Below are 21,886 nucleotides of genomic sequence, written 5' to 3'. Positions count from 1 at the left end.
CAGACGAAAAGGAAAGGAGTTTCCTAAAAAACTACTCAGTATTAATTCATGTAAATAATGTAAATATTAGTCAGAGAGACAAATATGACCGCAGATGAAATCTGGAGTTTGGCTGGTTATGTCTTGACTTCACAGGGCGTGAGGTTGAAGAGAGAGAGAGAGAGAAAAAAAGTAGTATTTTAAAGTGTGCATTAGAGAAGGCATTTTTAAAACTGTTCAGGTGGAAACCCAGCACGGATTCGCTCATGTCTTCAGAGCCAAATTCACATTTAGTTCATTAACTATTCTGTGAATTAGAGTAGAACTTTACCCAAGTGTTTCCAGTGCAACTATCAATGAGAAAACATATCTGCAACCATGGAAAATATGGGAGCAACTATGGCCGGGGACACGGTTTTGGAGCGGGATTTGATGTGTAGCTCAGATACAGAGACCAAAGAGAAGACACTTAGATCATATTTGCTCCCTTTTTGCAAGATTATAATCTCCATACTTCCCTTTCAATAACCACCAGAGGTACATTTGACTACAAAAATATACAAACTGTGCATCCAATTCCTTATCATCACATCCATCTTTGAATTTAGAGAAGCAGTGGCTCAGTCGTGAGAATCAGACGTCCGTAGAAATGGTTTTTTTTTGGCACATTATACTACAAACATCATGGGCACAGTCATCCAAAGCAACCTCTTACATTTATCTAGAACAAATCAAAAAGCAAGTCACTGAGAATGAAAAAAACCTTTGACATTAGACTTGGACTCGGACTACTTGGAAAGTGTTTATTCGGATGCCGGGTAATCTTCCATCTTATCACAAGAGTTGTCCCAAAATGCCAGCTTGGTTTTCAACTTCTTCCTACTTGGCTGCATTTTTTCCAATCAAAGCAAACGTAAACAGGGAGATAAGGTTCACTGACTCACTTCCTTTGACTGGCTAGTCGGCTCCGGTGAGCACTTTTTGGCCGTCCTAAGCTGGAAAGTGCCAAAATAAAAGCATAAACACTAAACTAAATAATTTATTTTGTGAGATGCGTACAACATTTGAAAGTCTGTGACGAAGACGTGAAGAGTGCTTCAGGTGATGCTTTAAATGTTACTACATGCCTTGCCATCAAAATCTCATAGATAAAAACTCTTATGCAGCCCACAAAATTGAGATAAAAAAGTAGAACAAAATGGTACTGACATTATTTTCACTTGTGCAATAGCTCAGTTATACAGTAAACCCACAGAGGTGTGTTAAACCCAATGCGGGCTGCTTTTAGACAACACACCAAGAGGACGCTGCTGCATTGAACTAGCAAATCGACTTGAGGAGTAAGAAGTTTCTTTGAGCGACATCTTTTCAGAGGAACTTTGTTCCAAATCAGTTGAACCTGTGTTCTGCAACTCCTCCTGGAGATCCCAAGTAGCCAGCAGGGACTGTAAGGCGCAGTGGAGATCATCTCTGGCAGCCATGAAGTTCTGATCCGTCGGATGATGCAAGGAACTCATCCCATCTTCCTTTTCGGACATGATCAGCTCATCCACAGTCTTGGCCGAGGAAGTGATCTGATCTTTGTAGCTGGTGGCATCGCACTCTTTACCTAAACAAGTGATATAACAGAGGGGCGTCTTAAACTGAGTTCAACTTTAAGCTCAAAGATTTCGCTGTCTTAACAGAGGCACGTTCTGTCAACCTTGCAGAGGGTCACAAAATGACAAGACATTTTTGAAACAAAATCAAGAAAAAAAGAATTGATAGATAAGAAATGGAAAAAATAAATAAGTGAAAAAAATTAATGAATTTAAAAAAAGGCATTAATTCAGGTTCAGTGGGGAGTCGGGATGTAATTTTTCAGAAATGCAGAAAAAAATACTGTGGAAATATAGAAATTAGTATAAAAATAAATAAAGGAAGGAATAAATAATATATAAATATAAAAGCATGCATAAATGGAGAAACACATTTATAAAAACAATGAAAATAGGGTAATAACAGAATTCTACCATATAATTAATTACTTATTAATTTGTTTTTATTTCCGCATGTATTTATTTATCTATCTAAAAAACTATTTGAAACAAAATCAAGAAAAAAAGATTTGATAAATGAAGAAATGGAAAAAATAAATAAGTGAAAAAAATTAATGAATTAAAAAAAAAGGCATTAATTCAGGTTCAGTGGGGAGTCGGGATGTAATTTTTCAGAAATGCAGAAAAAAATACTGTGGAAATATAGAAATTAGTATAAAAATAAATAAATGAAGGAATAAATAATATATAAATATAAAAGCATGCATAAATGGAGAAACACATTTATAAAAACAATGAAAATAGGGTAATAACAGAATTCTACCATATAATTATTTACTTATTAATTTGTTTTTATTTCCGCATGTATTTATTTATCTATCTAAAAAACTATTTGAAACAAAATCAAGAAAAGAAGATTTGATAAATGAAGAAATGGAAAAAATAAATAAGTGAAAAAAATTAATGAATAAAAAAAGGGATTAATCAAGGTTCAGTGGGCAGTTGGGATGTAATTTTTCAGAAATGCAGAAAAAAATACTGTGGAAATATAGAAATTAGTTAAAAATAATAATAAATGAAGGAATAAATAATATATAAATATAAAAGCATACATAAATGGGGAAATACATTTATAAAAAAATGAAAATAGGGTAATAACAGAATTCTACCATATAATTATTTACTTATTCATTTGTTTTTATTTCCGCATTTATTTATTCATCTATCTAAAGGACAAACAAGTGAACCATCTTACCTCGCAGAGTGCTGGACAGAGAAGAGTTCAAGAGTTGGACCTCCTGCTTCAGTTCAAACAGCTTGTTTGCTGCAGATTTGAGTGTCTGCAAGGTCGACTGGTCTTCTTTGGCTTCGTCCACGACCTCAGCTGAATTCTCTCTCTCCTTTATGAGGTTAAAATGAACACAATGTTAAACATTGTCAAATATTACTTAAAGCTGGGTTGCGGGGGCAGCAGCCGGAGCAAGAAGGCCCTGACTTCTCTCTTCCCAGAAATTCCTTCAGCACTTTTGGGAGAAGACAGAGGCGATTCCAGGCTATCTAAGTGACATGGTGTGCAGGTGAGTGTTGAATGAGTGATGCCACTTCATTCAACCCAGTCATTAGCAAAATGGCTGCCCATGGGCCAAGTGCAAAGAGATAAGCCTGAGCCATAAAGGCTGAGTGGCGACCTGTCGTGTCAGTGTCAGACAAAAGGCTGTTTTTAGCCCTGCAACATCCATCTTAGCACTGCGAGCTTAAGGGTCCCTTTCTATTGCGGTTCGCCCATCACAACATCCAAATATTGAATACAGATGTTCATCCAGAAATCTCCAGTCACAGTACATTTCTGCCAACTGCGGTATTAGACTTTATTAAACACAGACTTCAGGGCGCATCAGGGATTATAATCTTGGAAGCCACGCATTGATCTTGAATCACATGACATAATACAGAGCTGTTGAAGACGGTGTTTTCTAGCAGCCTGTTCTAGGTAATTATAACCAGAAGAGAAAGGGCAAATGTGGCAAATTACCAATCTGTAAATAAACCTCATGTTGTCCTGTGCGGACAAACTCACCATGAGCAGGTGATGCATGTAGTTCTGCAAAGAACGAGCCAAATCCAATGTTTTTGATTTCAGGGATTTGAGGATCTGTGGACACCAAGAACAGGATTTCAACACTGTACTAACCACATTATTAAATAAAGTTCTCTTGAGAGAAAAAGCAGCAAACTCGTACGGGATTCCTTGGATACGCCAGCTGAGCCTCCCGCAGCATTTCCCTGGTGACTCCGAGGTTGTCCTCCAAGAGTGAGCAGACGCCTTTATTCACTCCATTTTGAAGATTCACAATGACCGATGGCTGAAAGACATTCTAGAGTTTAAACTGAACTGAAATCAAATTCATTGCACAGCAGAATACCTATAAGCATGTGAGCACACACACACGCGTTTGACATTCTATCCTTGTGGTGGCATTGTGAGGTTTCCCATTGCCATAATGCTTCTCCCAGCCTAACCCCTAAACCTAACCATCCAAAACACATGGCTAACCACAACCAGGACTCGGAACCAAACTGAAACCTAGTTATAATGACCCAGTTATTTTGAAGTCTTCATCCTCAAATTGAGGCTTAACCTAATGGGGATCTGCCAAATGTCCCCACAATGTCATAAGGTCTTCACAAGGATAGTGCTTGTCCCCATAAAGTAGGGTAAACAAAATACACTGACGTTTGACTTCCTATCTCAGTGAGGACTGTCATTGACATGCATTAACATGATGCTTTGCCCAGCCTCTCACCCTAAACCTAACCAAAGCAAATGGCTAAACTTAACCTTTACGCTTAACCAAACTAAAACACAATTGACAAAGTGAGGACCGGACAAAATGTCCAGAAGTAAGTAAATGTCATAGAGTAAAGTACAAGAACACACACACACACACACGTTTGTATTGCTATCCCCATGGGGATATTGGGATGTTTCTCATGGACATAATGCTTTCCCCAGCCTCTTACCATAAACATAACCATCCAAAACAAATGGCTCACCTTAACCTAACCATCACAAACCTGAACCTAATTATAATGACCCAGTTATTTTGAAGTTTTTCATCCTCAAATTGAGGTTTGGACCCGTGGGCACCGGCAAAAGGTCCCCACAAGGATAGTGTGTTGTCAGGAATTGGTCCCCACAAGACAGTATAAACAAGCAGGCACATTTTGACTAAATAAATTACAGAGAATAATATATAAATTACAGATTAATAACAGATTTAAAAAACAGATTAATGGCACAAGCGTCTGATCAAGTCCCGTCTCAAAATTGTCAAAAACATGCAGGTAAATAAAAGCCCTTACAATGTAATGTTTTATGCCAAAACCCCACAAATATTTCATTCTGTATTGACAATCGGAGGCCTGAAGAGCTACTGTAGTATTAACAGCAGTGCTACCTTGCCCATGGCCTGGGCGCCCAGCTCCAGCGCGTTGAGCTGCGTGGATGTCACCGCTGCCAAGTGGCCGAGCGTCAGCATGAGCGCGTCCGCGCACTGGCCGCTCTTCCGCCGTGCCTCCGTCACCATGGATGTGATTTCAGACTCGCAGCCCTGCAGACAAGTTTCATCTCAGTTGAGCGTTGGGTCAGCGCTGGGCCGCTAAAACCGCAGGAATTATTTACGAGTGCAATCAATGCAAAGCAACCAAAACGCCCTCTGAAGTAAATTAATGAAATTGAGAGTGGGGGTTAAAATCTGTTTAGGTGCCAGGGCGGCGGAGGAATCCTGATTTTTGTTTCCATATATTCATGTTCTGTTTGGTGCTCAAGGTTGAGAATTCCCCTTGCTCGGCCATTTCCATAGACAGAGCTGAAACAGCTCACAGCTACGAGCCGTCAATCAATTCCTCGCATTCTGATGAGCAGCAGCATGTCAAAGCTGTGTCCAGTCTTTCTTTATCGTGGCTTTTTAAACACAACGTTTTGTGGTCAGAGCAGAAGATTAGGTTTGTGTTCACCTGAATTAACAGCTGAAGGAGCCCCCCCATCTTCTTAACTTGGCCCTTGAGGTCCTCTGCGAGCGTGTAGAGCAAACCAGAGGACGGTTTCACGCTGGTTAACCACTGCAGGAGGACAAAAACTCCACTCTCCACAGCAGCGCTGGCCTTGATAAGCTGAGTTTGAGACTGGGTGCTGCAAACAAACACTGACGGAAAAGAATACTGGAGTTAGGAATCACACCAGCGTTATCACAATGATGAAAACTAAAAAAAAAAAACGCATGTGTCACAGTAGCGTGACTGTGGGATCCAGTCTGGGATACACAAAAGCCTCTGACGTATGATGAAAACGTGGCTTATCAATTCAGGCCACCTGCTCTCTCTCTCTCTTCATCTGCCTTGTTTGTGTAGTTTGTGTCACTTCATTCTTCAGTTGATTTATATGGTTTCTATACTTGCCAAACACTGGCGGTTTGCACATTCCTGGACTGAGCTGAATAAATTGATACCAAAAGTAGAACAATAGGGTCATTGAGTTTAGTCATCCTCTCACCATGGAGGAAGAAGGCTGTTTCACTGCAAGAGTCCACTACTTACTAGGAGAATGACTGGTTGGAAGTCTTCAAAGTGTACTGTTCCTACAGTATAATGTACAGTGTGGGCCACCCACACGTATAGAGTCCACAACCCTACGATGATCAGCAGCCAGCGAGAATGATGGCTTGTGCTTTGTTTGGCAGCAGATGTATTAACCAGCAATAAGCAACAAGTTTCAATGGGGAGTCTCACCATTTTCCTGGCTCTCATCATCCAAATGATCATAATCGCTGGATATGGTTTGGATGGCGGTGTACACCAGGTACATGTCAGAGGCCAGCCTGTCAGCTAAGCTCTCCTCGGCGCTCCTGCTACTACGCAGACGAGCCAACGATTGGCTGACAAGATCCTTGCAGATGCCAGGCATGGCAGAGTCGGTGGCGCTGGAATGTGTCGAGGGCGGTTTATTGACCCCCATTAAACCTGAAAAACACAGTTTTAGCATAATGAAAGAGAGAGTGTTATTTCTGAGCCCATTGATTGTGAAAAATAATGATTATTTAAGTGAGACGTAAGGACAACTGACCCGTCGTTTGAGAAGCTTCCTTGTTTAAGCTCTGGATTGGATGGACCCGAATTTCATAAAGACGCCCAGAAATTCGCCTGCTCTTCAACAAACTTCTGCTCCTGTCAAAAAATAAAAATATATCAAAATAAATAAATAAAAACATGCAAGAAATACTATCATTTAAATTAAAATCTGAGCAAAGAATTGAACTCAGCCATCACTTTCACATGCACATATAGTTGGCCTTTTCTTTGAATGTTTCTCATCAGAGGTGGCTGCAGCAAGTCACACATACCCACTTCAAATGAAACGTCCATCAATCGCTTTTTTCTCTTTTTTTGTCTTCTTCTGTGACATTATTCTTCCACCATTCTTCTGCAACATTCATCTTCTTCAACGTTCTTCAGTGAATTTTTTTCTTCCACAATCATCTTTTCCGTCACTTTTCTTTTTCTTAAACATTTTTCTTCTTCGATGTTCACCAAGTCCTCTTTTTCAACATTGTTCTTCTACCTCAACATTATTGTTTCTACATCAGCAATCTTTTTCTTCAACATTGAAGCTATTCGACATTCTTCTTCTTCAACATTCTCCTTCTTCTCTCAGGATCTTCATTGCTGACTCTCCAAACACAGCTATTGAGAAGCTGTCCAATAAGCTTCCCTCTCACTGTTCTGTCACACATCACTCCAGTCAGTCACTATTATTCAGCTAACTGTCTTCTCCAAAAACATAAATCACTCTTCATTGCAAAAACATCTACTGAACACAAGTATAATTTGTCTCCCACATGAGATTGGTTCAATTCATGCATGTTGTGAAGACCTGTTAACCGAAATAAAACGTCTGCTTTCTTTCAGTTTGTAAATGAAAACCTTTGAGCAAAATGTGTTTATATGGAGCAACTTTCCACCAGCTAGCCTCTTGACAAAAAGCAGAGGTGTTAGCTCAATGAAAAAAAGAAAACAGTAGTGATGGAAGGGAACAAGCTTGGTGCCATGTTTCGTTTGGCCAGTGCGTGTAGCACTGCCTCTAGCATGCTTGACAGGGAAAACAATCACAGGGGAAAATGTTTGGATTTCTGCATGTACCACAGAAGCTCTGGGAATGCGTGTGTGTCTTGGATTTTAAATCTAAATCACAAGGACTCCTGGTCCACGCGGAAATAAAACTTAAAACACGGAGCGACTATAAAGTAGGGAAGTATTTGATGTGACGCATACTTGTGTCAGATTTGCATTATAAAAGAGGGATGTGTTGAGTTGTTAAAAAAGAAAGGCCAAGGACCTTTCAATGTTTGAAACTGAAGGTGAATAAAAAGATTTATAAGCGGCTTTGTGGGAGCGTCTGTTTTCTTTCTCCTGCTGCTGTGACAGAAGAAAAGCTCTTTTCCCAGGTCAATTTTTATTTCCTGCACTCACCTGTGGCCAAGCGCTCTCGACCGTGACATAAACAGTCACGGCTTGAACAAAGGCAATAATGTTAAAGTTGGTCATTCAGTCCACGACAAAGTGAGTTTCGGAGGAACTTAAAAAATGTTTTATTTACTAACCAAAGCTGGGCACTTTAAGAAAGACCATCATGAGCCCACATCTTCATTTAAAGTCCAGAGATAATTAACTTACAGAGCTGGCGTGTAAACAGAAAGGGAAGTGAAGGAGACCAACGTCGGATAATTACCTTCGACGGGAGAGGGAAGATGTGGAAGCAGAGGAAGCCGATATATCTTGCTCCCACTCATCACCAGGGTCATAAAACACATCGTCGTCTTTAGAAGTGGAATCGCCCTGCAAGGAGTAAATCAACGCTGACACGGCCGATCTCATTTTGTCAACTTCAGAAAAAAGAAGAGCAAATAAGAAGTGCCAAAGGGATTTTACCTTGAGCGAGGGGTATTGGGCATTAAATTAAGTGACTGGGATGTAAAATTATGATTGTGATTTATATTCAGCTGGGAGGAACAAAGGACAGCATTGTTCAAATGGCAGTGTGCAGCGGACATTAACACAGCTAGAAATACAGGAAGTGATTTTGAACCAATGGAGCCAATGGTTGTTCAGGAAACTCCTCTTTACTCTTTACAAGCAACTCTCTTTTCTGCATACACCTTTTCCCAGCTGCTGGGACGAAAGGCGAAGGACATCCAGAAAAGGTCGCCTGTCCAGGCTCGTACAACCAAACAAATGCACACGCACGCACAATGACTATAGAGACTATAAAGTTATGAAGAGAGAGGTTACCGGGTACAGTGAGGTATATGGACATGTAGGGAAGTTTTTTTATTTATGTATTTATTTATTTATTTTTAAGAACCAAAGATACCATGGGGTTAGGGTTTTGGAAAAGGACAACTAGATATTGAAACCTATACTCATACATACCTAACCTATACATACTATACTTAGGTTATAAAGTATGTCACAAATCCAACCTGTTCCAGCTCCCTCATGGCTGCCATGTTGTTCTGGAATTTATCCAGACTCCAAAATGTCGAGATGCCCAATTTGGTGTTTTGGACGCGGACCTGGAGTGCATCTTGGCCTTCTGGTTTGTCTTCAGTAGGACTCTCGTGTCTTAAAGTGGATAAAGATGTTGTTGAACACACTGAATCCCTTGAGAACATTAGACTGATGAAGGGTAACAGATGTGTAACCTTTCATATTTACCTGCTGAAAACAGTCTTCTTCTTGAGTTTAGCACTGATTTTGTTGGCCTCTTCGATCATCAAGGAAAGTTTCATGGCATCCCACTGAGAACAAGCTGAAACCAAGAGATGAATATGCATCAATAACCTCCACAGCAGGATTTTATTTTCTTGAATAAGCTCCTAACTGCAGCCCTCTTGACTATGAAAAACCTTTAAGGGCTCCCCTGAAATCTTATGGGTCTTTCTTGCATTTCCCCCAATTGTTGCCGCAGCAACTGAAGTGTCATTTTTGTTGTTTGGGGGTTCTTGAGCAGCAAATGAGGGTCTCCACTGAAATGACTGAATGACTGAAGCCTTATTATTTTTTAGTGTAACCGTGTGAGTCTGGGTGGAGACCACTACTTTCGTACCATACCCTTCACCATACCCTGTCTTGACCATCTCCTCTGGCCACATAATCCTCTTCATCTTCCTCTCCTTTTCTACATCTCACATTCTTGATCCAACAGTGAGTTGCCTCCTCACATGCCCATCCAAACCATCCAAAGTCCCAGACTTGGTCTACAACCTTTTCTACATGGCAGGCCTCACTACTGTCCTAAGACAGCTTCCACATAATTTCAGCTGCATCTGTCACAGAGCACCCTTGAGAGTTGGCTGCACCCTGCCTGCACTCTCCTCTTCGCCTTCTTTAACATCTGTCCTCTACTCTGTAAGACAGATCCCAGATATTGTTTACACTACATCAGCATTTTCACTCCTCCACCCTTAAAATCACAACACATCATCACAACAGTTAAATTATAGCTCTGTGTGATCTAGACCACACTTTCCCAAAGATTTGTCAAAAAATGTGACATTAACATGATTCACTTCTGTAGAGCATCACTAGCATTCTGGCAATACTATCATTTCAGGTAATCAGTCTGTCATTTGACTTCAAATAAAGATAGAAAATTTGGAATTAAGAAAGAATTGAATTCAACAAGAACAATTTAATTCAAATAATTGATAATAAATCTCTTCTGGTGTTGCTGAAGGGCAGGTAGTAAAAGTATATGAGCTCTAACATTTTGTGCAAGTTCAAAAAGACAAAAACATTTTGAAGTTGAAGAAGAGCGTACAGGCAGGGAGGAGACGACTAAGAGGAGTGACTTGTGAAAGAACTGTGGTCACTGCCATTTAACGGTAAAGGAAATGCGATGATACCGGCGACTGACGCTCTCTCGTTTGACGTGTGTCAAGCGCCTTAGTCGACATTGCTCTCATTTGAATTGTCCGGATTTTGCCTGTGCCTAGTGATGTTTCATGAAACAGTGTCCTGGTTCTCAGAACCCACTAGATGGCTCTCTCTGCTCTGAAATCTTTGAATTTGAACAACCGGTTCAACAAAACATTTCTGAACAGAGAGTGCTGCCTAACCCTCTGAAAATAATATATTTCATGAGGCCTCATCAGCCCACCACTACCAACAGTGCTGAGCAAGGCATTTTCACATGCTTTATGTGTCTACCTTTACTGTTGCTGATGTTCGAGTCCCTCCCATATAACCACGCCCTTTATTAAGATGCTTTCCACTGAAACTTAAATCACCCTCCACGTCTCAGTTTTTAGTTATTGTTTTTAAATGTATACAATTTATGTCTAACTGACTCACTAGCATAAATAAATAGATTTTTGTAAATCTCTATTCCACATACTCTTTTCAACTTCTGCCCCAGGATGTCCATCAGCTCACGTCTCATTCGACTCACTAAGAGAGTGATTTTTAGTTAAACAAAATGTTAAATTATGAGGATGAGGGACAAAGAGGACATCTTTTATGTTTTACTATAGACAGGGAGAGGCTCATATGCTACACACTCTGCAGAGGCAAGCGGTTTCCCAGAGACAGATGTTAATGCCGTGTGTAAATACAAGTGGTCATGTTTTATTCTTCACAGGGCGTTTCTGTTTAATCCTGCTCACCATTTCTCGGAGCGTTCACTTCTCTCATCGCCCTCTTCTTCTGAATGTCCTCCAGCTCTTTGCTGATCTTTTTCTTCTCTGCTTCCAGAGCATCAACAATCTTCGCCTGACACACACGGCGCTCTTCCATTGCCTGAGCGAAAACATTAAGTACACAATATTAAAATCATCGGGCCGAAGCAGGCGAGCTCCAAACTTTAGCCCAAACGCTCCATCTTTTTGGTCACCGGATTTATTGAAGACTATATGTATGATTTATATAATTTTCAGTCCAAGAAAAGTAAAGGGTTTCTTTTGAATATAAATGCTTTCTCTTTCATAAACATCACCACGGTACCACCCAGTATGGATCCATGACTACCAGCCGCTTCTACTGTAGCCAAATGAGAACAGTTTCCAAAGTAACATTTGCCTGAGAAAAAAAAAATCTGGATTTCTTCAGTATAGTTTCCAAAACGCTCCAACTCCATATGGAACATTAAAAGTGAGTTCAGAAAAATGTCTCCCCGCACTTGGCCGTGTTTATCATCCTCATGTGTGCTTGGCACTGAGGTGGCCATTTTTCCACATTTCAAAATGGAACGATTCCAGTCCAACTTTCCACCTTCCTGTAAAGCAAAGTTTAAACATTTCAGAACACTCTGGGTGCTGACCTGCGCCTCCATATGTAGGCGGAGGCGTTTTTTGTGGCTGTCCACTTCCTGCTCCAGCTCCAACTTTGCCATCTTCAGTTCTTCCATCTGACTGGCCACCCGCTGCTGCTGGAGCTCCTGCAGACGCTTACGCTCATTTTCCTGGTTCTGAATGAAAGACGTTCTGGGTCTCAGTCGAGAACAAGCTAAACAGTGCAAAACATGCAAACAACACAATGACAAACGTGAGTTACGATACTCGAGCTGAGACCTGGAGTGAAAGGTTAATGAAAAGGCAAACAACATTTAATCTAACTGCATCCACATCACAGAGCAGCCTCCAGTGCTGGAGTCAGAGACAACAGTTATAAAAGCGGAATACAAAAACAGTCCGACGGAGTGGAGGGGACTTTTTTTGCTGCACAACTGCATGGTATTCTAGGTTTACCTCAAATGAAATGCAAACAAATCCACTCAACAATGAAGACAGGCCATATGAAAGACAGCTAGACCCACTGACTTTTCAGGATGGAACATGTCATTTGGACTGAGCATTGAACTCAAGATGTGTAAGTTAAATTATTACTTATGGCAACTGTCAAGGTCTTAGAGCGGAGGTTCTCAGATACAAATCTGGGGCTGCAATGAGCTTTTTCAGTAAGCAAAAGGGCCATTCATTGAAGTAAGCCACATATTGTTTTGAATGACACGTCTTTATCACAGCCATAGTCTCCTGGCTTATTAGAAATAAATGCGAAATTGTCACACAATTCGTTTCTGAATTTTGAATTTGGTAGTGAACACATCATTTCCGTAGAGGAAAGCAGGCTCAATCTGTGTCCCTTATTCAGCAATATATTGAGCTTCGGCCAATCACTATCTAGGTGTTGGTACCTCAGTGTCTCCTCACAGCCTAAGACAGTCGCAGCATGGGTTTGAGTGAGACTGGCGCTGTAAATGTGAAATAACACTCCGAAACTAGCCTTCCAAGAAATAAAACCCTTCTCCAACTCTTTTTCTAATGTAATAATCATCCAATTAATAATATATGTTTTCTATAATAATAGAAAAAAAAGGTTTATTAGCAGGACTGTGATCACTATTGGAGAGATCTTATATTATGTTTGGATTTTTTTTAATTGCACTGACCAGTCAGGAGTTATTGTACTAAGAAGCTTGCTTAACTCCTCAAACATGAGGCAGGGCTCTCTGCTCTGTGTTTGGGCGATCCTAGTGCACAAGTGCATGGGGACAACTGTGTGAGCCTGTAGCCGCGGTTCTCTTCATTCAAATGGTGTGGGACTTTACTCAGGAGAATAAACCTTCGAGGACGGATGGTAATTAAATGTGCATGTCAAATCATGTCGTAGCAGCTCAGAGGCCACAAATAATCAGACCTACGTCTTAGAGGCCAGGTCAAACTATATTTTCTACGGTTTCATATCTTGGTTTTACTTTAAGTGCTTTCCCTCAAGCAAAATATGTTGTCACATGATGAATGACATTTTGGATGAGAATTTAATTTCTCGATGGGGAAAAACAAGCACTTGTTGTTACTCCAATCTCATTAAACACGTGCAAAACATATGAGGTTATTTTTAATAAATGATTTTGGTTGATCTACGTTGACCTTAATTTATGTTTTCCAACCAACAAATACCAGAATGCAAGGCCTTAAGTATTTCGTGAGAAGAATTCTAGGAAGAGACAAATTAAATGTGTCTGCAAATGGGCTTTACAACTCGAGCTTCTTCAATGATGTCACCTTGGAGAGCAGGGGAAAATCTTCTAGTAATAATAAACAAATGGAAAAGGTTTTCTGCACCAGTTCACTCTCCAGGGCCTGAATTCTCTCCTCGTAAAGAGCCCTCTGGTCAGACAACTCCTTCTGGGCGACCTCTTTGGCCATCTGGATTCCCTGCATCATCTCCTCCTTCGCCTTCACTTGGGCCTCTTCAATTTCTGCTTCCAGTCTAGGGAGGAATTTACACAGAGATATTTGAGCAGAGTGACGATGGCAGAGTGAAATTCGTCTCGTGAAACTCACTGAGCTCTTTGAGCAGACAGCAGCTCGTTTTTGGCAAACTCAAAGTCTTTTTGACCGTCGCCTGCGCCGGTCCAGCAGGAAACTCTTTTCCCAGACTGCACCTCGGCTGGGTGGTTGAAACGAAAGTAGTGGTCTCCACCCAGAATCACACGGTCACCCTAAAAAATAATGAGGCTTGATTTCAGTGGAGACACTCATTTGCAGCTCAAAAAACCCAACACAACATAAATAACTCTTCATTATCTTTCCTTGTCACTGCTATCCACATCAGGCTGTAACCATCACCATGTACCTCACTGGTTGTCGTACTCTTCATCGATGCTCATGGTTCAACACACAAACTTCTTCACGTCCCTCTGATATACTCATTTCTGATCTTGCTCTTTCCTCCCACAGTCACATCAAACATAACATTTAAGCACATGAAACACTCACATGATGTAGGACAGTGGTGTCTGAGATCAGATTTCCATTGACAAATGTCTTGGCATTGTCCTTGGGAATGATGCTGACCGTGCCGTTCATATTCGTAATGGTGCTTCATGAAAAGACAGATGAGAAAGTCTGATAGAGATTGGTCTCTATTTCAGTGTTTTGCGAATTTATCTCACCAGTGTTGATCAGCAATCAGGGCTCCACTCAACTGGATGTCATGACTGGACTCACTCTTCAGTTTGCCCACTGTGGTTCGACCCTCCTTGATCATGTACAGAAGCATTTCAGAAAGCTGAGGGTCCTCATTCAGGTTGACAAGATTGGGGAGGCGATTATCCACTTTAAAGGTAACACCAGCTTTCTGAGGAGATAGATAAAAAAATAATACTTTCAAGAGTTGCCAGGAAAAGCAACACATAAATAGTGCTGGTCTGAAAAAGCATAAAAGCCACCTGCAGCTCTTTAGTCTCTTCTCGTTTGCGAATTTCTGCTTGTTCCAGTTTCTCTTTCCAGGCTCTGTATTATGACATATTAAAAGATACATTTGTTGTATGTTGAAAACATCATAAAAGGAGAGTGACATTTGCAGTGAAGAAACTATTTGTTTGAACATATATTATTGAAACAAGGAAGGAAAAAACATGAAGTTATTGTTGTGATTTTCACCTGTTGGCCTCGAGCATTTCTCTTTCTTGCTGGCAAAGCCTGTTCTTAAGGGTGGTGATCTCCTGTTGAAAGAGTCGGACACGCTCTGGTTCGATGCCCTGAGCGCTCATCTGAGCCGCTCTCAGCTTCTCCACCTCTGCCTTCAGTTCTGTGAAACAAACAGATGTTTAAAATCGTCTCATCCAAATCTAAAATTCCAAGAGGCCAGATGACATCACATAACTATTGTAAGGGAGCAGCCCAAGTTTTGGAAATGCGATGAGTTAAAGTGATAATGATTTTATATTTTTGAAGAGAAAAATGACATGAAAGGTCCTTTTGTTGTCATTAAAAGTTTTAATATGATGTACATGGGGTGCCAGATTAACCAAATAAAGAATCAAAAGAACATTACGAAAAAATATATACATAATAATTTCATTGAATAACCTACATTAAAAAAAATAAGGATATAGAAAGCCCTGACAAAAAATATAAATAACAGAAAAAGTACATATTTGATCAAAATATGTCTCAGAGGAAATATTATATTCTTAATGACTAAAGACATTCGTCATTATTTGATGTTTGCATTGCTTTGAATTGCATAAATGAAACAAAGATTTAAAAAAGGAGAAATGAATCGTGAAACTGGGGAACAGGCAGCTAAACTAAGAAGCTGTAAAAAAGACAGAACATAGGTAGGTAAATGACTATATTGAAATTGGACTTAGAATGGCCTATAGTAATAGTAGGTCAGTCAACAGGGATATGATCTGATCAGACTGAGGATGCATCAGTGATAAACTTATTTATGTCACAGCATTCAAACGGTAACTGTTCTTAACTACGGAGGGTGGAAGGCAATACACAGCAAGAGCTCCCCCGTGTGTTGAACCTGCTAAACTACATCTCGCTCAGCCAATAAAAAAATCATACTTGCATGACAGTGATCCGACATGTGCAGCTGACAGTGCATAAATATAGCCTGGAGGCAAGGTTAGGGCCAGGACTTAATTGAAGTAGGAAGGGGATGAGCTGGTGATAGATAGACGGGCAGACAGGAGGGCATGATAACTGGAGAGGCAGTCGCACCAGAGTGAGGTGGACGGTGAAGACAGAAATTGACTCATGGAGAAGGAGCGAACCTCGGAAACTGACATCAATATTCAAAGAGAATTAAGAGTGAAATGAAAATATCACGTTTAAATTGCTGGTATGATTGAACTAAAAGCACTAATTTGACTTTTCAGAGACGACACACATCTGTTTTTTTTAAACCTCATTCAGCAGCGTGGTGTTCATGAAAAATTCACTCTGGAGCTCATTTATTTGTAAGTTTGGGATGAATCAAGTATGTAATTTTAATACTGATAGTCAGTAAAGTTTCTAAAGTGGATGTTACACTTTTTTGTTTGGAGAGAATTTCTGCACAACTGGACGATATCCAGCTGAATGTTAAAGCCGCCCAGGAGCCAGACTGAAAAGGGCGCTTCGTGGAACGCACACCTGCAGCCACGTGAGGGTCATTTGTTTCTTTTTGACAAAGAAAAACTTTATTGATTTCTTTTGAAGAGAGAGGACAGATGTCCCACAGTCTGAAATATGAAAAAAAAATATGCATAGACCTTCAAGAGAAACTTCTATCGAGTTAGAAACTCAAGGTGAGCTCAACTCTTAGAGATGAAAAGAACATAAAGGAGGCTGTCCTTTTTCACAGTTGAGTGATTGGCAGCTGCAGTTCCATGAACAAATCAAACAAACAGGACAAAAGGAGCCAGTGCTTTTTTTCCCACTGACCTCTTATGAGCTTGGCGCTGGTGTCCTCGTTGACTTTTGCCACGTTTATTATGGTCCTGGCCTGCTGAGCATAGCGAAGTGTACTCAGGCTTTCTTCCATGTTGCTGCCAGCCGGGCTCAACGTGGCGATCATGGCGGTCTTGGAGTTACCGCCCAGGCTTTCCTTCAACAACCTAAGAAAGACAAGGAACAGATTGAGGAATACGAGGACCTGAGGCACAGCATTACACTGTTGGCAGGGTCCATATCCACAAGGTAGTTAAAGGTCATCAATGGGTTGCCGTCCATTTGACGAAAACTGTAAATTGCTTTTGGAATTTAAAAACACAAGCCTTGCAGAGGCAGGCAAACCTGCAAATTCTCTGTTACTTTATAAGCACGGGTTATAACATCAACAGGCTTGTTCCAAAGTTGCCTGATCAGAATCCACCCGTCCCACCATACCGCTAGGGGTGTAATATAGGCACACTCAAATATCGTGATACTTGACGGTACGACAATGTATCAATATTTTAATTCCACAGCCAATAATTGTTATATAAATACTTTGTATTTTTTTGTATGTTTGTAAGACCCTAGTTCACAAACAACATGATATATCACTGTACAGCATTGCAATATATAGTGTTATACTGTATCATCCCTCCTGTATCGGAATCGCCAGATTCCTGACAGAGATGTACTCACTCAGGTCCTCACATGACCGGGTCTATCACAAGGAACTGTAGTATCTATTTATTGAATATCAATATCAATCTATCAATACTTTCTCGTGCCCCAGTTGTCAACCTGAAACATGCCTAAAGTCCAATCCCATTCTTCTGGTGACACACCTTTCTTCATCACTATTCCATCGCCAAATTGTTCCCACCGCTATATTTCGCAGGCTGTGTGCTGCCTTTGATATGGAGCATGACACAGTGAGTTTGAAGAATGCATATAGAATAAGGATAAATAAATAAAAATATAATAAACTACCAAATAATTATGGGGAATAGACAACAAAAAGCTGAAATCTCACCATGTAAGAACAGACTCCCTGTACGGAGTGAAGACCTTCTTCCTGCTCAGCGCTTGCTCTGACAGAGCGGAGATGACTTTTCCCAGAGTGAGCAGGGACTTGTTGATGCTCGCTCCTTCCTTTTATGAAAGTTATTCCAACAAGGTTGTTAATTAATTCACAAAAGCACTGATTCATTTTTTCACATTTCAGACAAATAAAAACAGACTTCATTTTGTAAAAATTGAGGTTGGACTGTTGCGTTGTGGACTTGTTCGCTGTTAAATGAAGCTCAGGAGCCAAACTTTCCCTCGGATTCAACTGAGTCAACGTGAAGCAGCTGGGCAAATAGCTCCGTTGGAAGTGGTTATTTCCAGATTCAGAGCGTTACCCCAAAACACAATAACAACATCTGGGCGCTGCCACAAAACATGTACAAAGGAATACATTGTTCGAAGAGGGCAGAGTGAGCACGAGGATTCCCATGTCACTTTCAATTGGAGTCTGCTGCATGAAAGCTTTGCTTCAAGAGAGCTTTTACAGACATCAATCTGATTTTGATCAAATAAGAGTTGAACTGAAAAAGCAATGTATTTATTTTAATAAGCAAAAGTAAAGAAAGAAAGAAAAAGGAAAGAGCTGAGTGTTCGTACTCTGAGTCGGTCCCCGCTGGTCTGTGCCGAGTTACAACGCTCGCTCCCTGCCAAGTCCACCAAGTTAATCCGGCTGGTTATACTGTGGTCGTGCTCCTCGCCCTCCACATACTCTGTCTGAAACGCATGTCAGATGCTGAGCAACTGAAAACAGCCAAAGTAATAATGGAGGATGTGAGGTGCTGGTCGTTAAAAAAGAAAATACCTTAGTTTGGGTCATAACTAGCGTGAAGACGGAGTGTGATCTGGAGCTTTTGTCGTTCATTCCTGTGGCAGCTGTGGCTCTCTGTTTGTTTCCCAGCTCTAGCCATCCCTGGAAGAAAGAAACAAAGTGAATAATGTGGGGAAACACACTGGATACATTACACAACGTAAGACAATACATCAATCAGCAGACTGCGGTGTGTCACAGAGAATCCGCCAAACGGGGAGGGGAGATCACGTGGGTCAGAGGATCGACAAGGTGCAAGTAAGGGCAACTCTGAAGAGGATGAAGGGCGGGGAAATACAATTGGAGAGAAGCAGATGATCTCTGGCCAGTCTATTTAACAGATTCTTTTAGAGGAGGATTCAGATAAAAGAAAACGACCAATGAGGCTCAAGGAGGCTGTGAATGAGGACATGAAGATGACAGGTATAACAAGAAAGGATGGTCAAGATAGGTCAGAGTGGAGGAGTTGGACTTGCCGAGGGACCTGATAGCTAACTGTTAGTCCCACTATTTTCACCTTAAAGTTGGTGTTCTTATTGTCGCAAGATGTTAAGCATACATTTAAACGCACCACACACAAAGAGGACAAAAAAAATCAAATTTAAGTTACGTGTCTCGGTTCAGCGCTTTTGATAGCATTGTTGCAGTGAGAAAAATAATTTGACACCCTTTAGAATGAAAATTGCACCTTAAAAATGGGAAAGAACATTTGAAACTATGTTGATAAGTGACAGATGGTTATCATTCATGTAAAAAAAAAAAAAACACTGACAATAATAATTACGTAAGTAGTAATCTTACCTTGATGTCGTTGTAAGAAGCAACAACATTCCTGTAAGAAATAAAGCATTGTTTTGCAAAATGTGATGGCTTTAAAGCAGAAAATTATTTTATCTTATTGAATTAAATAAGCATACGCAGACAGCTCAGCAACATATGGTCCGTGGACAGGATGTTCTCGCACTCTCAACTGTAAAATTAAAATTTAGAAATGTTGTGTTAGCGCAGACTTCTGCATGGAAGTTGTGCAACCATAATTTGCACTTACAGGCATCCTCCTCTGGTTGGGTTCATCCCTGGTCACCAGGAGGTCGTGGATTTTCTCATTATAAACTTCAAAGTAGCTCATCTCAACATGACATTTTACCTGGAAAACACCATACCATGTGGAAAAGGAACACAAAACTACACTTTCATCATGCAATATGAAGCATCAACTGCATGTAGAAAGTGTGGCGAGACATTCTGTGCTCAGAATGAGAGCACATGTTATCAATATTAAGTAATAACTATTTGACATATCGTGAATACAATGAATATCGTATTCGCATAACCCAACTAATACAAGCAAAAAAGTACATTTAGATCAACATTTTTGTCTGAACTTAAAAATCAAACAGGCAATAATTATGCTTATTGTCATTTGTTTATTTTTTACATTGAGTGTAGTTGAGCAACATATTAATATTATAAGTCCTTCAATCCATACACGTATTTTACCTCATCAGTCTGCATAGAGGCAAGTTTGGAAAACATCTCCTGGCAGAAACGGGGTATAACTCCAGCCTCTTCTCCAAAGCCCATCATCCTGCAAAAAGAAGACCAGGTCAAAGCACGTCGGGATCAACAGCAGCAAAAACCAATGGACTCACGTGTATGATTTGCCGGAACCCGTTTGTCCGTAAGCAAACAGGCAGGTGTTGAATCCCTCGAAGGCCCGGTGGAGCAGTGGCTTGGCCAGTGTGTCGTACACAGTTTTCTGACTGGCAAAAGCGTCATCTGTCTTGTCCACAGAGCAGAAGGAGAAATCATAGGTAAAGGAATGGGTTTGTTTAGAGACAGGGTGCTGGACGACAGTCTCCTGGCCGTTCATGAAGATCACTTGAACAGCCTTTTCTGCCATCTCCCTGCAAAAAAAGAAAGATCTGTGTGAACAAAATGCTTAAAAACTGTGCTTTAATAATGTGTTTGACTTCACAATATGAGTATAAATGGTGATGAAGCTTCATTTTTAAATGGAGCGCCACTTTTAGAGCTGCGAAAATGAAGCCTCATTGGCATCACTTATGGAAAAAAAATCTTTCTCTGTCTAACTTGCATGTGAAGTCCAAGTGATGTCTTCATTGTACAGTCACTTACCTTCCATTAAAGGGACGCACACGTACTGCCACAGTCACAGCACTGTTCTCCATCTTTAATGAGTCCTGGACCTTCACAGCCTCACTGCTCTTGGACTGGGACTCCTGGGGTGGTTGAGTGTTGGATGAAATCCTGGTCACTTCTCTGTTTGTAGAACCGAGTTTGACCAGCGGGGCTGTGTTTGTCTTGGTCCCACTCGTCTTGACACCTCGGGGTGCAGGGACAGGTCGAACCTCCACAAGCTGCTGCACTCTGGATTTGGATCTTTCAAGACTCGCAGATTTAGCTACGACTAGTTTAGGGGCTTCTTTGGCGGTCAATTTTTCAAACACGTCTCTTTTGGCTGCAATTCTCCCGAACTGGGTCTGTTTGGTGGGGGTCTTAAACGTGTCCTCCGCTTGTTGCTTACCTGTGCAGGTGTGCGAGGACGAGGATGGCGTTTGAGAGTGACCCACGTGACTTTTAGTGTCTTTCCCTTTTGTGTCCCTCAAACTCGCGGAGCGGTATACGCTCGGAACCCGTCCATTTGGCTCACTCAGAACTTTAGACGTCATGTTGGGGCCGTTGACAACATGCGCCGTAGTAGTCCGGTCCGGAATCTTGATTCTTCGCTGCAAGGTCAACCTCTTCTCCGGAGCCGGAGTGATGCTGATCTGAGCGCTGTCAACCACGGTATGCTCACCGGTCTTCCTTCTGGACCTTCTCTGGAGAGTCAGACGAGTTCGCGTGGCACTGTTGGATTTCGTTACAGCAGAGATGACATAGGTCTTGTTCATGTGTCTGCTGGTATCGCTATTCCTGGTGTCTTCACAAGTGGAGTCTGCCGGCGTGTCAGATAACTTCCGGAGCTCCTTGGTCCTGGACGTTGGTGTGGACATCAGGTGGTCGTAATAAGCCGTGTGCTTCCTCGCCTGCACACTGAAGAGCGACATATTGGCCGGATGCTAACAACGATAAATTATAGTATCCGAACGGCAAACACGGACATATAAAAACGCTCTTTAAAAAAAAGCCTTTAGCGCAGCAAACGCACCAGAACCCCGTTAAGTAGCTAAAAATATAAAAATGTGGGTAAATACACAGCCAAG

General features: G+C 41.1%; 1 protein-coding gene across 1 annotated transcript; it reads right to left on the bottom strand.

Moving 5' to 3' along the window:
- Window positions 1-468: 468 nt before the first annotated feature.
- kif14 (kinesin family member 14) lies at window positions 469-21,885 on the bottom strand. The gene is made up of 29 exons (XM_053881294.1): window positions 20,799-21,885; window positions 20,312-20,566; window positions 20,160-20,247; window positions 19,708-19,806; window positions 19,577-19,629; window positions 19,461-19,491; window positions 18,654-18,761; window positions 18,449-18,565; window positions 17,817-17,935; window positions 16,796-16,968; window positions 15,017-15,164; window positions 14,803-14,866; window positions 14,527-14,711; window positions 14,351-14,453; window positions 13,916-14,073; window positions 13,694-13,841; window positions 11,890-12,036; window positions 11,237-11,369; window positions 9,288-9,381; window positions 9,053-9,194; window positions 8,302-8,408; window positions 6,640-6,740; window positions 6,306-6,536; window positions 5,535-5,722; window positions 4,976-5,128; window positions 3,758-3,880; window positions 3,595-3,669; window positions 2,773-2,917; window positions 469-1,588 (listed from the first exon to the last, which is right to left on the bottom strand). The coding sequence occupies exons 1-29, from the start codon at window positions 21,728-21,730 to the stop codon at window positions 1,242-1,244; spliced, it is 4,767 nt and encodes a 1,588-aa protein (XP_053737269.1). The 5' UTR covers window positions 21,731-21,885; the 3' UTR covers window positions 469-1,241.
- Window position 21,886: the final 1 nt, after the last annotated feature.

This window comes from Synchiropus splendidus, chromosome 1, assembly GCF_027744825.2.
Source record: "Synchiropus splendidus isolate RoL2022-P1 chromosome 1, RoL_Sspl_1.0, whole genome shotgun sequence".
Taxonomy (NCBI): Eukaryota; Metazoa; Chordata; class Actinopteri; order Syngnathiformes; family Callionymidae; genus Synchiropus; species Synchiropus splendidus.
This window is presented reverse-complemented; position numbering and strand designations above follow the sequence as displayed.